The sequence below is a fragment of the Hylobates moloch genome, unplaced genomic scaffold (genome assembly GCF_009828535.3).
Source record: "Hylobates moloch isolate HMO894 unplaced genomic scaffold, HMol_V3 SCAFFOLD_20, whole genome shotgun sequence".
NCBI classification, from domain to species: Eukaryota; Metazoa; Chordata; class Mammalia; order Primates; family Hylobatidae; genus Hylobates; species Hylobates moloch.
This window is the reverse complement of record NW_026652295.1, coordinates 6,844,870-6,858,907: the sequence shown is the minus strand read 5'-3', so window position 1 is coordinate 6,858,907 and position 14,038 is coordinate 6,844,870. Positions and strand designations below refer to the sequence as shown.

Sequence of the window (14,038 nt, the reverse complement as noted above, 5' to 3'; positions counted from 1 at the left end):
ATGGCATCCAAAAAAACTTCACAAAATTTTCAAAATTTAAAAAGCTGCATTGAGGACACTGGAATGGAATGTCAAAGGACCGAGCTCATTATGCCCCAATACCTTAATACAAAAAGTCTCACTTCTCCGGAGCCGCCTTCCTGCTTAACCCAGTAGATAATCTGGCTACCACCTCCGGAAGGGATGAGGCGATGCCATGAGTGATCTGAGGGCCTGTGACCACTTTCACCTCAAAACGCCCTGGGTGAACACTCACTAGAATGCTGCCCTTGGAGGGCTCGGTCCCTGCACAAAGGCCCTGTGGGTGCTGAGAGCACATAGGAAATACTGCACCACCAGACAAGCTCAGGGCTTTGGAGACTGGGGAAGAAACCAAGCTAGGAATAACTGGAGCTGTGGGAGATGGGTCTCGCTTTTGACCCCCACTCGTGGTTCCGCCTGCCAGGAAGTAGGACTCACTGCCTGGGAGCCCGGTGGCCCTCTTACCAGTGTGTGTGAGCATATGCCTCTGTAGGGAGCTGGCCCAAGGGAAAACCCGGGGACAGTGGGGACAGGTGATCTTCTGCAGGCAGTTGGTGTACGAGTTCCGCTTGGCCCTCAGCAGCTTGTCTTCTGGGGGACTGCCCTGCTCTTCATCACTGGGCCCGTGGTAGTCGGCAGAGGCTCCGGCCACCTCATCCTGAGTGTTGTCCTCCGCTGTCTGCAGAAACGGACTGAACTTGTTGGTGTCTGTGGTGGCCAGCATCTTCTCGATGCTGGCAAACTCCCCGCTGGAGTCCAGGTCCACCCCACCGCTGTTGGTGCGGGGTCGGCTCCTCACCCCCCTTTTCCGGCCCCTCTTCTTCGACGTGCCCGCTGGGCCCTGCTCGGTGGGAGAGGCAGCCTCTGGGCTGCTGGCTGGAGCGGGAGGCTCACTAGACTCTTTTGGGCTGGTGGTGGTGGCAGGGGTGGCGGTGGTGGCAGCTTTGGGGACAGAGCCTCCTAAGCTGTCTGAAGCCGTGGTGTTACTGCCAGTGCTTGCAGGCCCTGGGTCCGCCACCTTGGTTTTCAGCAGGGTGGGGGCCGAGGATACAGATGAGATGATCTGGGCAATGGAGGCCAGCGGGGGCAGCTCTTCTGTCACGGGGGGCTTTGGCAAAAGCAGGGGGGGCTTGGGCCTCAGTGGACGCAGCAAGGCTGTGCCACTCAGGAGGGCTGAGTTTCCCACCAGCGGAGGGCTGCTGACCAGGGCTGAGGAGTAGATTGGGACCGCCAGCTGAACAGGGCCCTGCAGGGGCTGCGCTGGGGGCTCTGGGGTGGCCGCCGGCGCAGGGGTCATGGGGCTTTCCAGGATCGCGCTGGGCCCCAAAGTCACAGGAAGAGAAGGGCCGGGTGCTGGGCAGGGAGAGGGCTGCTCGCTGCTCCCCGCCTCCTGCTCAGGCTTCTTGGCTTCGCTGGGAGTGGCCAAATCCTTGTCCCCTTTCCTGAAGTTCTTGGGGATGGACAGGTCGATGGGCTCCATGGAGCAGTCGTAGGGGGCCAGGGAAGAAGGGCTCAGAAAGGAGATGTTTTCCTGCTTCACTTGGACCAGTGCCAGGCCCTTCTGAGAGAAGTCCAGGGGCTCATTGAAGTCCACTGCAAAGCTACTGGCGGGCTCCAACTTGATCGAGACATGGGGAGGCGGAGGCTGGGTGGGGCCCCTGTGAAGAAAGCCATTCTGGGGCTCCAGGAAGGCAGTGAGGGGCTTGCAGTCACCAAGGGCAGCGCAGCCACTGTCCTCTCCGCGCCCTGAGGCCTCAGTGGCCGGCGCCTCTGCGGGGCCCAGGCCGTCGGCGGCCAGCACGTAGCTCTCGATGTCCTGCTCGGGCACGTGCAGGTGCTGCTTGAGGATGTGGTGGATGCAGTTGCGCTTGGCCGCGAAAGCGGCGCTGCACTCCTTGCACTCAAAGGGCTTGCGGCCCTTGTGGCCCCCGCCCAGGCCGCGGCCGCAGTGCGTGCGCATGTGGATGCGCAGGGCACGGTAGTGCTTGAGGTCCTCGCCGCACAGCCGGCACACGGTGTCTGGGGCGCAGAAGGCGTCCACCAGCTCGGCCGCGCTGCTACTCACATACTCGATGTTCTTCTCGATATCCTTGCGGGTGGCCTTGAGGTGCTTCTTGCGCAGGTGCCGCTCGCAGTTGGCTTTGACAGTGAAGGGGTAGTGGCAGATCTTGCAAATGTAGGGCCGCTCCCCACTGTGCGTGCGCAGGTGGCGGATGAGCGCGGCCTTGTCAGCGGCAATGTAGTCACAGATGTTGCACTGGTATGGCGAGATGCCCAGGTGGGAGCGCACGTGGGCACGCAAGACCCCCGAGAAGGCAAACACCTGGTTGCAGAAGCGGCAGGGGTAGAGCACCTTGCGCATGGCGGGCGTCTTCTTGCCGCTGGGCGCTGTCATGAAGGCCTTGAGCTCCCCCTCTGTGATCTCCTGCTTGATCTTGGCCTCCATGCTCAGCGGCAGCAGGGCCTCGATGATGCTGTCCTGCTCCAGCTGCGTCTTCATCTCGGGCTGGCCCGGCAGCTCCGCCTGCGGCTGCTGCAGGGAGAGCCGCGTGGCCGCGTTGGGCTGGGTCCCGGACTTGGACTGCAGCAGGTGGGCGTTGGAGGCCGCCTCCACCGAGCCTTTGAGGAGCTTCAGGGGGGGTGGCGGCAGGCTGGGGCTGATACAGCCGGGGGAAGCCTGCTGGGCGTTGATGAGAGGCGGGGGCGTGGAGGTGGCCACCACGGTCCGTGGTGTGACCAGGGGCTTTGGCTTCAGAGGGGGCATGTGCTTGAAGATCGCCTGCAGTGGGGCGGCGGGGGCCTTGGAGAAGGGCGGAAGACTGATCTGAGGGGGAGCCGAGGCCGCCATCTTCAGAATCTGCTGGATGTCTGCCAGCTCGATGGCCGACTCGCCAGAGATGGGCTTGACCACAATGCTGCTGTCAGGCTGGATGATGAAGCCCTTCTGGAAGGGCTGCAGGGACAGGTGCTTTATGCTGTCCTTGGTCGCGGGGAGAACTGTGAGAGAACCGCCTAGGGAAGCAGCTTCGAAAGGAGACAGGCTCAGCAGGTTGGTGCAGCCGGGGTCCTGAGGTAGCTGACACTTAAGTGTCTGGAGCTGAATTGCCTGGTTGTCATCCGGCAGGGGCTCCTCGGCGGGGGCAGGCCTGACGTCTTTGGTGTGCTGCAGGCCAAGCAAGGCCAGGAAGCCCTTCTGGTCCAGGGCGTCACCAGGCAGGGGCGTGGCCTGCGGCTTTTCTTGACACTGGTCTGCCGACACGTGGGTCTGCTTGTGCAGAGCCAGTGAGCACAGCATGGGGAACGCCTTGTCACAGGTGTCGCAGACAAAACGGTGTTGCTCGCTGATGCACCTCCGCAGGTTTGTTTCGCACCAGGCCTATATAGAACCCACCGGTAAAAGCAAGGGAACACACGTGAAGATTGAAAAACTAATCACTAAACGGAGATACACAAAGTATTTGTTGTACATTTATCCCAGTACACAGCCTTTCCCTATAATATAAAGAGTTCCCAGCCTGGGCAACATAGCAAGATCCCTTATCTCTACAAAAAATAAAAAAAAATTAGCCAGGTGTGTTGGCTCATGCCTCTAGTCCCAGCTACTCCAGAGACCGAGGGGGGAGGATCGCTTGAGGCCAGGAGTTTGTGACTAGCCTGGGCAACATAGCAAGACCTTGTCTCTATTAAAAAAATAAGAAAATTAGCCAGATGTGGTGGTACATGCCTGTGTCCTAGCTATTGGGAGGCTGGGGCAGGAAAAGCACCTGAGCTTAAGGAGGTTGAGTCTGCAGTGAGACATGATTATGCCACACTGCACTTCAGCCTGGGCAACAGAACAAGACTCTGCCTTAAAAAAAAAAAAAGTTGACCTTCTCCTGCTTGCTAACACACTGGACTGAATAAGGAAATCCACAAAGCATCTTAAGAATCACGTTTGCATGATAAATGATATCAACCCACAGGGTATCTCACTAGAGATTCTGAAGTATAGTTAAGTAACAATACCACAAGGGTAGAATTAATTCTCTTTGTAAAAGTGGGTGCCTTGCAAAACTGAGGGTCAGAGATGTTGGAGAATCAGCTACCCTACCCCTCTGTGATTGTGGAAGGGGGATGCTGCCTAGGAGGGGCTATGAGGAATGTCACCTGGGGGGTGTACACACATGGGTGTGTGCATATGGAACAATCCATTGAGTTTGTACCTTGTACACTTGAAGAACAACACTGTTGATACCTTCTATCTCAACTTTTTTAAATGGGGAAAAAAATAATTTCGAAGTAGTTTTAGTTTTATTTCTTTCTTTTTGAGGCTGAGTCTTGCTCTGTCACCCAGGCATGATCTCCGTTCACTGCAACCTCCACTTACCGGGTTCGAGAGATTGTCATGCCTCAGCCTCCCCAGCAGCTGGGATTATAGGCATGTGCCACCATGCCCAGCTAATTTTTTATATTTTTAGTAGAGACGGGGTTTCACTGTGTTGGCCAGGCTGGTCTTGAACTCCTGGCCTCAAGTGCTCCACCTGCCTTGGCCTCCCAAAGTGCTGGGGTTACAGGCATGAGCCATTGTGCCCAGCCAGTTTCAAAGTAGTTTTAGCAGGTGCTTTATTAGCAGGGAATATACATGGCTCTTTTCTTTTTCAGGTCAATAATGACCCAAATTGTTTTTAAGAGAAACCACAACGCTGGAATATTTAGCTGCAATGCAGATAGTAAAGAAAGATTTTTTAAAAATCCCACAGATTCCAATTATCATAGGACTGGGGAGTTTTACAATTCACAACTTTTATTTTTATTAAAAAACACTTTTTTTTTTTTTTTAGACGGAGTCTCGCTCTGTTGCCCAGGCTGGAGTGCAGTGGCGCGATCTCGACTCACTGCAACCTCAGCCTCCCGGGTTCAAGCGATTCTTTTGCCTCAGCATCCCGGGTAGCTGGGATTACATGTGCCACCACGCCTGGCTAATTTTTGTATTTTTAGTACAGACAGGGTTTCACCATGTTGGTCAGGCTGGTCTTGAACTCCTGACCTCATGATCCGACAGCCTTGGGCTCCCAGAGTTCTGGGATTACAGGCATGAGCCACCACCCCCGGCCCTAAAATTTTATTTTATTTTTGAGACAATCTCTGCCACCCAGGCTGGAGTGCAGTGGCGCGATCATGGCTCAATGCAGCCTCAACCTCCTGGGCTCAAGTGATCCTCCCACCTCAGCCTCCCAAGTAGCTGGGACTACTAGGTGCACATCACCACACCTGGCTAATTTTTAAATTTTTTGTAGAGATAAAGTCTTGCTATGCTGTCCAGGCAGGTCTCAACCTCCTGACCTCAAATGATCCTCCTGCCTTGGCCTCACAAAGTGCTGGGGTTATAGGTGTGAGCCACTGGGGCCTAGTCTACAACTGACAACTTAAACCTCAAAGACCCAAGAACGGGCAAAAGGCACAGAAGAGCTAGACCAATGCACAGTTCATAGGATATTCAACCCCAAACAAGACTATGCACCCTTCTCAACCCAACAACCCAAGGGAGACTAAAAGGGCCAACGATAATTTTAAGAAAAAAGGTGTTACAAAAAAGACAAAGCCCAACCGACACTTTAAGGAAAGAAACCTCAAGGAGGGGAAGTTTCCATGGTCTAACTGTGTGGACCATGGAAGGCAGTTGCTGGTTGCTTCCATGGGCTGATCAGAATACCTGAGAAATGCGAGGAAACTTCCTACAGGAGAAGTCCGTGAATCCTAAGTCGTGGAAGCCAGCGGGAATCGAAGGGTTGTTCTGTATGAAAGGCCTGCCCATTGCATCCCTGGGAAGTTGTTTGTGGACAAGCGCGTTGTGACGCAGCAGTCCTCGATGTGTTCGAAAGGTGACGCAGCAAATGTCACATCTAGGAGAGGAAAGGGAGAACATATGAGGCAGAAAGGGAGAGCATATGAGGAAGCAGTTAAGTCAGAGTTTCCACTCTTCCAGCCTTATGTTTTTGTTGATTCATTTCAATTGAGTAAAATAAAAATGATATGATGTCAAGAAGCCAGGCTACATGGTTAGCACCAAAAACCTCTTCCTTTTAAAAAAAAATTGTATTCTATCAACTTCTGGATACCAAATCTTTGCAGGCAGCACAAGATGTACGTACGACCTGAAAACCCACAGTCTGAGCACAAGAAGACGACAGCTGGGAACCTGCAGCCACCGTGGCCGACCTGCTCGCTCTCACCTCGATCAGGCATTAGTGGGATCATGTTAGAGGTTTCTCTCTCCCTCAGTTCACTGGATTCTAATTATTGTGAATGTTTAAAAGTCAAAAGGGCATATATTTAAGTAGCATCTAGGGCAATCAATCAGCATCCCTGGCATCTGATAGAGATAAAAATTATTAAATTTTCCAATCTAATTAGAAGTGATGGTGATTGTGCATTAAGTTGTGGTATTAGCATCATCATTATCTGAATGATAACCATGGTCCTCACGGACTGAGCCCAGGTGCCCTGACAGCTCAGCACATGTGACAACCCCAGCAGGCAGGTGCGTATCATGACCCTCATCTTCCAGATGAACACTGGTGATCAAAAATACGAAGCGATGTGACTCAGGCCACATAGCCAGTAAGAAATGTCAGCCTGAGTTCCTGCTCCCACCCATGCTTATCACAAGGCTGTCTCCCCTTCCTTGAAAGACTCCCACAGATGCAGTCCACTTCAAAATCTGACCCTTCATTTCAGAGACGATCTTTGACATCCTAAATGTTCTGGGTCACACAGATGCATAGCAAACACCACTTTATAATACTGTCTCTGCTTTTCATACCAGTATTGTCTTCTAGGTCTTCACTGAGAACCATATTAAAAATTTTACATCAGTGTGCAGATGGGTGGATAAAAACAAAATACCATCGTTATGGTATTATCAACATCCCCTGGACTTGCATGGAATGTAGTAGTCACCAAAGCCACATGTGGCTATTCAAATTTAAATTAATTAAAGTTTCCTCAGTCACTTCAGCCTTCTTTTAAGGGCTCAACTGCATCGGGAGGCACAGACAGAGTATGTTTGCACGATCACAGGATATTCTGTTGGACAATGCTGTATACCAAGCATCATTCCATGTATTTATGTGTGCACGCATATCTGACCCTCACCACCTCTAAGGTAGCTCCTTTTATCACTGTTTTAGCCAGGCAAAGCCACTTGCTTATGTCCACACTGCATGTACCACAGTGAAAACTTTTTTGAGTTGAGTCTTCCCTGGAAATAAAGAGATAACGAAGTCAGCCACGAAGCAGCTGTGCTCACTTTCTGGAAGCACTGAAAGGAAGAAGTGCCAGTATGTGCCGCCCTGCTCGCCTTATCACGCTGTAGCGGACACAGCAGAGCCCGGTCCTGCTGAGCATGCTCCGCCCCTGGCTCCCCTGTCCAGGAAGGGCCTCCCCTGAGCACTCTCCCGTCACTGCTCAGCTACCTTTGGAACCCCAAACCCGGGTTCCCATGAGCCACTCAAAACGCAGCATTCCTTTTGAGGGAATTCTGCTGAGCTCACCACTGTGGCCAAGGCCCAGGGAAGGGATGGATCTGGATAATGAAGAACACCTTTAGGGGCTGGAAGTCCTCACACTGCGGGCCCAGATGTCAAAGTACCCAGCGGTCTAAATCACAGGCCATGAGACAGATCCTGCGGGGAAGCAGAATGGACGCAGCCCCTCTGGGTGAGGTTCTTTCTGGGTGAAATACGTTCAAGCTCTGAGCTGTGCACACAGAGAGGACAGTGACGCTTGGAGGCAACAAGAGCCTCTGTCCTGGAGATATAGCTCCTTCCTTCTCCCACCCCCACTTCATTTCCCCCATGCTCAAGTTCAACCCTCCCCATGGTCACCAATCCATCACCTCGCCACCAGTTGGCTGAAAGATCTATATTGGACTGAAAGGATAAGAGAAATGTCTGAATTGGGAAAATCTAACTCTGATTAGAGATATCTGATATATTCACAAGTGACTGAATTTTTTAGTTACGATAAAATTTGGGCTATGCTTTTTAAAAAGGTTCCTTTTAAAAAAAGATATATAATGAAATATTTATAAATAAAACATAGGATATCTGGGATTTGTTTTGAAATTACCTGGGTTGGGGAAGAGAGGAAACAAAATTGGCTGTGAGTTGATAATCCCTGAAACTGGATAAGGGTACATGGGAGTTTATTATACCAGATTTTTGCAAGCCAAACTAAAGCAGAATCCTAGATTTTTACGATTATGGCATTCAACTGTGCACAGGTATCTTACCTAGCCTAAATTTGACAGCAACCAAAAAAAAAAAAAATACTCTGTCCAATCTGCACTGTAAATAAGCCTTTCCAACATAAGTTTCCAGAGACTATTCTTTTCTTTTATTAAAACAACATTCCATCAGCTTATATAAAATTTAATTAAATTATAATAAATGATTACAAGTATTACAGACATAAACAGGTTGGGAAGAGACTTTTCGTAGCATACAAGTCAACTGCAAAAGGCAGGCAGGTAGGACTGAGAGGTGGCTGCAAACTTTCTGAAATGTGCACCGCTTCTATAAAAAAGGTTTTCATGTGTGGTCCATATGTGTTTGTTGTTTAGCTGAGAATGTGTATGTGTGTACATAGGTAGTATGTATATGTATTTATGTACATATATATTTGCATACATGTAATGTGCCAGGTACATTACCAAATAGAAATTTTAAAAGGGTGAGATAAAAAATATATTTTTTTTCCTTGTATCCTAGAGATCTTCCTGAACACTCTTCACCTTTTTTTGGGGGGGACAGAGTTTAGTTGCCCAGGCTGGAGTGCAATGGCGTGATCTTGGTTCACCACAACCTCCGCTTCCCTGGTTCAAGTGATTCTCCAGCCTCAGCCTCCTGAGTAGCTGGGATTACAGGCATGCGCCACCACGCCCAGCTAATTTTTGTGTTTTAGTAGAGACGGGTTTCTCCATGTTGTCCAGGCTGGCCTCGAACTCCCGACCTCAGCTGATCTGCCCGCCTCCGCTTCCCAAAGTGCTGGGATTACAGGCGTAAGCCACCGTGCCCGGCCTTTTTTTTAAAAGAGAGTCTTGCTCTGTCGCCTAGGCTGGAGTGCAGTGGCATGATCACAGCTCATTGCAGTCTTGAACTCCTGGGCGCAAGTGATCCTCCCACCTCAGCCTCCCTTCACAGCTGGGACTAGAGGCATGTGCCACTATGCCTGGCTAATTTTTAACATTTTTTGTAGAGACATGGTGTCACCATGTTGCCCAGGCTGGTCTCGAACTCCTAGGTTCAAGCAATGCTCTTGAATTGGCCTCCCAAAGTGTTGGGATTACAGTTGTGAGCCACTGTGCTTGGCTACTCTCCACTTTTGAGACTTCTGTACTAGTGCGCAGCCTATTGGTTATGAATATTTAGTGTGACTGGCATTAATAAGTAGGTTTTATGAAGGGAATGGAGAATGAATGCCTCTTAATATGGCAATTAGATTTAGAATTTACTGTGCCTCTATGGTTGTAGTGATTTTTTCTCTTTTTTGAGGCAGGCTCGCTATGTTGCCCAGACTGGCCTTGAACTCTTGGGCTCAAGCAATCCTCCCGTCACAGCCTCCCTAGTAACTAGGGCTACAGGTGTGCACCCCTACACCTGGCTTGAATTTTTAATAACATTGAGGTTTCTTTTTGTCTCTTATGCCTGTGTCTGTCTTTTTCATTCTCTCCCTCACCCTCAAATCCCTCCTGTTTCTGGACAGCTTCATACGTAGTAGGTGATGAAGACATGACAATAAAGACGTGGCAGAATTATCCAGTACTGATCACAAACTCTGTGTACCTGGTAAGGCAGCTGTGGAGCAGTGGGTGGTAGGGGGATGTGGGCTCAGGGACCAGAGACACCAGGTGGGGATCAGGGAGTTCAGATTGCGTGACCTTGGACAACTTATTTCCATCTGCACTTCAGCTGCCGGCTATGTAAAATTTCCCAAACATGCCAAGAGATAAAAATCCCCACATGACCTTGTTAAAAAAAGCGGACTCCTAGATCACCCCAGACCAACTGAAATCAGAATAACTAGAAGATGGGCCTAAGAATCTGTATATGAACAAGCACACCAGCTGATTCTTATAGTTAGATAAGTTTGGAAAATATAGTGAGTTAGGTGTGAGAATCTGCTATCTAGAAACGTCTTAAACTACAAGCCCGTTAGAATGTTAGAACTCCTAGAGAAATTACCAAAACGTTACTCATCTTTGTTACGTCTCTCCTGTTCCTTTCCTTCTTCATACCTCAGTTTCTCTTCTCATCTAAAACAGGGGGATCTTTGCAGTTAACTGTGAATAACAAAGTGCTTTGAAAACTGCAAAGTTCTTTTCCAAATTTAATCATTATGTTATTGTACTAGGGGAAAAAAGAAATCAGGAAAAGCCCGTTTCCTGGCACGTTTTAGCCAACGTGAAAAATCAGGAAAAACTGAGTTTTAATTTTAAAGGAACGTGTTCTCTCTTCTCACTTTCAAGAACTTCACAATTGCTCTTACTACTTCTGTCTAACTGCAAGACTCATGGGGAGAAAAGTGTTCTTTCTGGCCAATCTTCTGCCTCATCCCACTTGCTCCCTTCACCTGCCTCCTGAAAAGAAGTGCATGCTCTCCCAGCCTGCACAAGCACTCAACCTCCTAACAGAGTCTAAGCAAGGTGATCCACACTTCACACCCTTTTCATGGAATTTCAACTAAGGCACTCCTATAAGTGAAAAGACATAAAACATGAAAGTGGCAGAGAAAAAAATTCTGCTTTGAAACCAGAAGCATGTGGTGCAGTTGGTTAAAAGGAAGAAACACCCACAGAAAAACACTTGCCTCCCTGCCTCACACTCAGCACCTGTTGATAGACCTTAAATAAAACCAGTGTGGAAAACCACCACCCAGAAACACTTGGATCAGCCCTATCAGGTGGAGACACAAGGGTTCATCCAGCCTTCCCAAGGCCCCAAGGAGAAAGCTTTGAAACCTTGTTTCTAAGCAGCTCTTCAAGGACAACAGAGGCCACTGTAAATCTGTGGAGGGAGCTGCTGGATGCAAAGCCGGCTGCAGGCATCAGGGTATTTGCAAACCTCCTTTGGGCTTGTCAATCTTCATTAAGACCACAGCCACTGGCCAAGTGGTCCCCACGACTCTCTCCTCACCCCGTCTGTGGCGTATCTCTACTCTGCCAGGGGCTCATAAAGAGCACGATTGCAAAATATTAATATTTAGATGGGGCAGAACTGCACTTAGAGCCACAGGAGAGGGGAGGGCTGTAGGACAATTTCATTTTGCAAGAGATCTTGACAATGTGCCAGAGGAAAGGTTTACAAATCTGATTGGCTGCCGTTTGATTTTCTGGCAACAGAGATAACTTGATGTTGGAAACAGTGTAACTTTTCCAAATGGAAACTAACTTTGCTGTCACTAAAGTAAATGTATTTTGGGGAAGTGGATCTCTTTGTAGGATTTAAAGAAAATTAACAAAACCCCACTGACCCTTTCAAAAACACAACTTTCTTTCTTTTAAAATCACACTACATTACTTTCAGGAAGATAAAAAAATCATCAGTGGAAAAATCTCCAAACGATAGACTAAGGTTAGATTGCACATGGAATCCAAGATGGACATTCAGCCTGACCTCAACTTATAGGAGCTGCTTAGCATATGTGAACTCCAAATCACTGTGCTCACAGAAATAAGTGTTTCTGTACCAAGACAGTGCACAAGAGCCTGTTTCACCCAGAAAACACCTGCATTCTAGCACACGTTGGCCAATGTTTCTGTAAGAGGATAAGAAATTTTAATTTAGAATGCTGGAGTAGATTGGACCATTCCCCACCCCATGTATGACATTACAGTCGCTGAACTGTGGGTCCTGCCTCCAGTAGGGCTGCTCCACTGTGGAGGTTCCTATTATGGGGTGGAGGGGCTCTAGCAGTTCTTAGGGTAGATGGTAGGAGGGGGCTGTGGTGTTGGGGTGTGTGGAATTGGGGCTCCCTGGAACAGCAGAGGTGAAGCGGCTGCCTGCACTTATCCTCCATCCCTTCCTCCCTCCCTTAGTATCAGTTGTAATGTCCCTGGCGGCACTGGGTAGGATGAAGCAGAGAGGAGGGCCTGGGAGTCCCAGTGGAGGAAAACGACTCCCAGGTCATAAGGTAAGCTCTTTCTACATGGCCGCTGGTATGTAAAGGCACAGATGGCAGGAAGGTGGCTGCCAACACCAGGGGCCGGGAACCATGATCACAGAGAGTCTTTGATATGTGCTTAGAGAAGTGCCTGTGGTTGTCAGTGACTAGACAGGCACTGTCACAGCCCTTCCTGTCCGTTTTCCAAAAATCAAACAGACAAGCAAAATCCCACAGCATACTGGCTCTGACCCTTGCTGGGCTGGAAAGGGCATAGTGCTAACATGGTCAGAGAAGTCTGACTCCCACACGAGCTGGTCAACTCCACGCTGTCCTGAAGTCACAGAGACCCAACCGCCAGCCACTGCCGGACCACGTGCCTGAGTCACCAAAGGCAGGAGGTACATAGGGCAAGGGGTGGGACCAACCAGCTCCAACAGGTCAAGAAAATACACTCAGTTGCTAGCTGGGGTTTTGTCCTTTCAATCCTCAAGGGACTTTAATACAACAAATAATGTTCTTATTCACACTCAGATTCACTAGGTCTTAAGAAAACAAAAGTAAATTAAAATTTTATTATTTTATTTTTATGTATTTTTGAGACAGCGTCTCGCTCAGTCAGCCAGGCGGGAATGCAGTGGTGCAATCTCAGCTCACTGCAACCTCTACTTCCCGGATTCATGCGATTCTCGTGCCTCAGCCTCCCCAGTAGCTGGATTACAGGCCTGAGACACCATGCCTGGCTTTTTTTTTTTTGGGGGGATTTTAGTAGAGATGGAGTTTCGCCATGTTGGCCAGACGGGTCTCCAACTCCTCATTCACCTCAAGCGATCCCCTTGCTTCGGCCTCCCAAAGTACTGGGATTACAGACATGAGCCACTGTGAGGCCCTAAAATTTTAAAAAGTCATTGAATTAACGGCTATCTGTGCTACACAGCCTGCCTATTTAGGCAGGGCACAGATATCTGTTCTTCTGACAGCAAATGTCCTTGGAAGAAGACAGGACCTCCTTTTTTTTTTTTTTTAAAGAAAGTTGCACAATTCTGAGCTGGGGTAGAAATGCAGTGTGATAAATATGTTGTTATGGTATGGACATTCTCTAGAGGGAGTAATGGTAAAGAGGCAGCCAAAAATAGATCCAGCAGTTTTGATACCTCACAGCAGAGTTAAGGTACTTATCAGGAATAACTATCACCATTAAAAGCATCAGCCCTGAAAAGGGAATCTGCAATCTGTAGCCAGTAACTGAGCCTAGTACCTAAAATGGGCAGGGTGCATGCCCAAAGGCAAATTTATCAGCAATGTGATTTACAGAAATAGAAAACAAGGACACCAAAAGTCTTTTTTTTTTTTTTTTTAACTTCTTAACCTTGTGGCTAAACAGTTTTGGGATGAGCTCCCCCAGTGCTCACTAACAGTAATATTTTCTTCATCTGGCGACCTTAACTCTCCAGAACAAGATGAAAATCCCGAAGTCGACAAACAAGCCTTAACAGAGTGGCCCAGAGATGAGAAACCACTCAGGTGCTTCCTTGGGCTCTCTTCTCTGTCACGTAACTCCATCAAGTCTACCATTGGGATAGCTGAAGGACAGATATCTGACCTCCTCACAATCAGCAAGAAGGATGATTTTTTTTTTTAAAAACTATGCTAAGCATATTTTTGAAAGGCTGCATTGGCGAATTTCAAACATCAGGAAACTCACTTCCTTAGAACCCTAGGGTTCCCCCAACAATCTAAAGAAAGTGATGTGTGGTTCTGTTACGTAAAGGTGTTGAGTTCCTTCACGTTTCTAAATATCTGCTTTTCACACAGTGGGATTAACAAACGTGGGAAGCAAGACTCAAACAAAATTTAAAGAGCCACTCCATTCCCC

At 48.9% G+C, this 14,038-nt stretch overlaps 1 protein-coding gene across 3 annotated transcripts in view; it reads right to left on the bottom strand.

The window, feature by feature from the left end:
* The window catches only part of RREB1 (ras responsive element binding protein 1), a 141,971-nt gene that overhangs the window by 16,692 nt on the left and 111,241 nt on the right, over window positions 1–14,038 (bottom strand). For all 3 annotated transcript variants that reach the window (XM_058432340.1, XM_032141078.2, XM_032141079.2), the window contains 2 exons: window positions 5,714–5,903; window positions 487–3,397 (listed from right to left, as the gene is read on the bottom strand). In XM_058432340.1, the coding sequence (XP_058288323.1) occupies window positions 487–3,397; window positions 5,714–5,903 (3,101 nt within the window). The remainder of the gene's footprint in view (window positions 1–486; window positions 3,398–5,713; window positions 5,904–14,038) is intronic.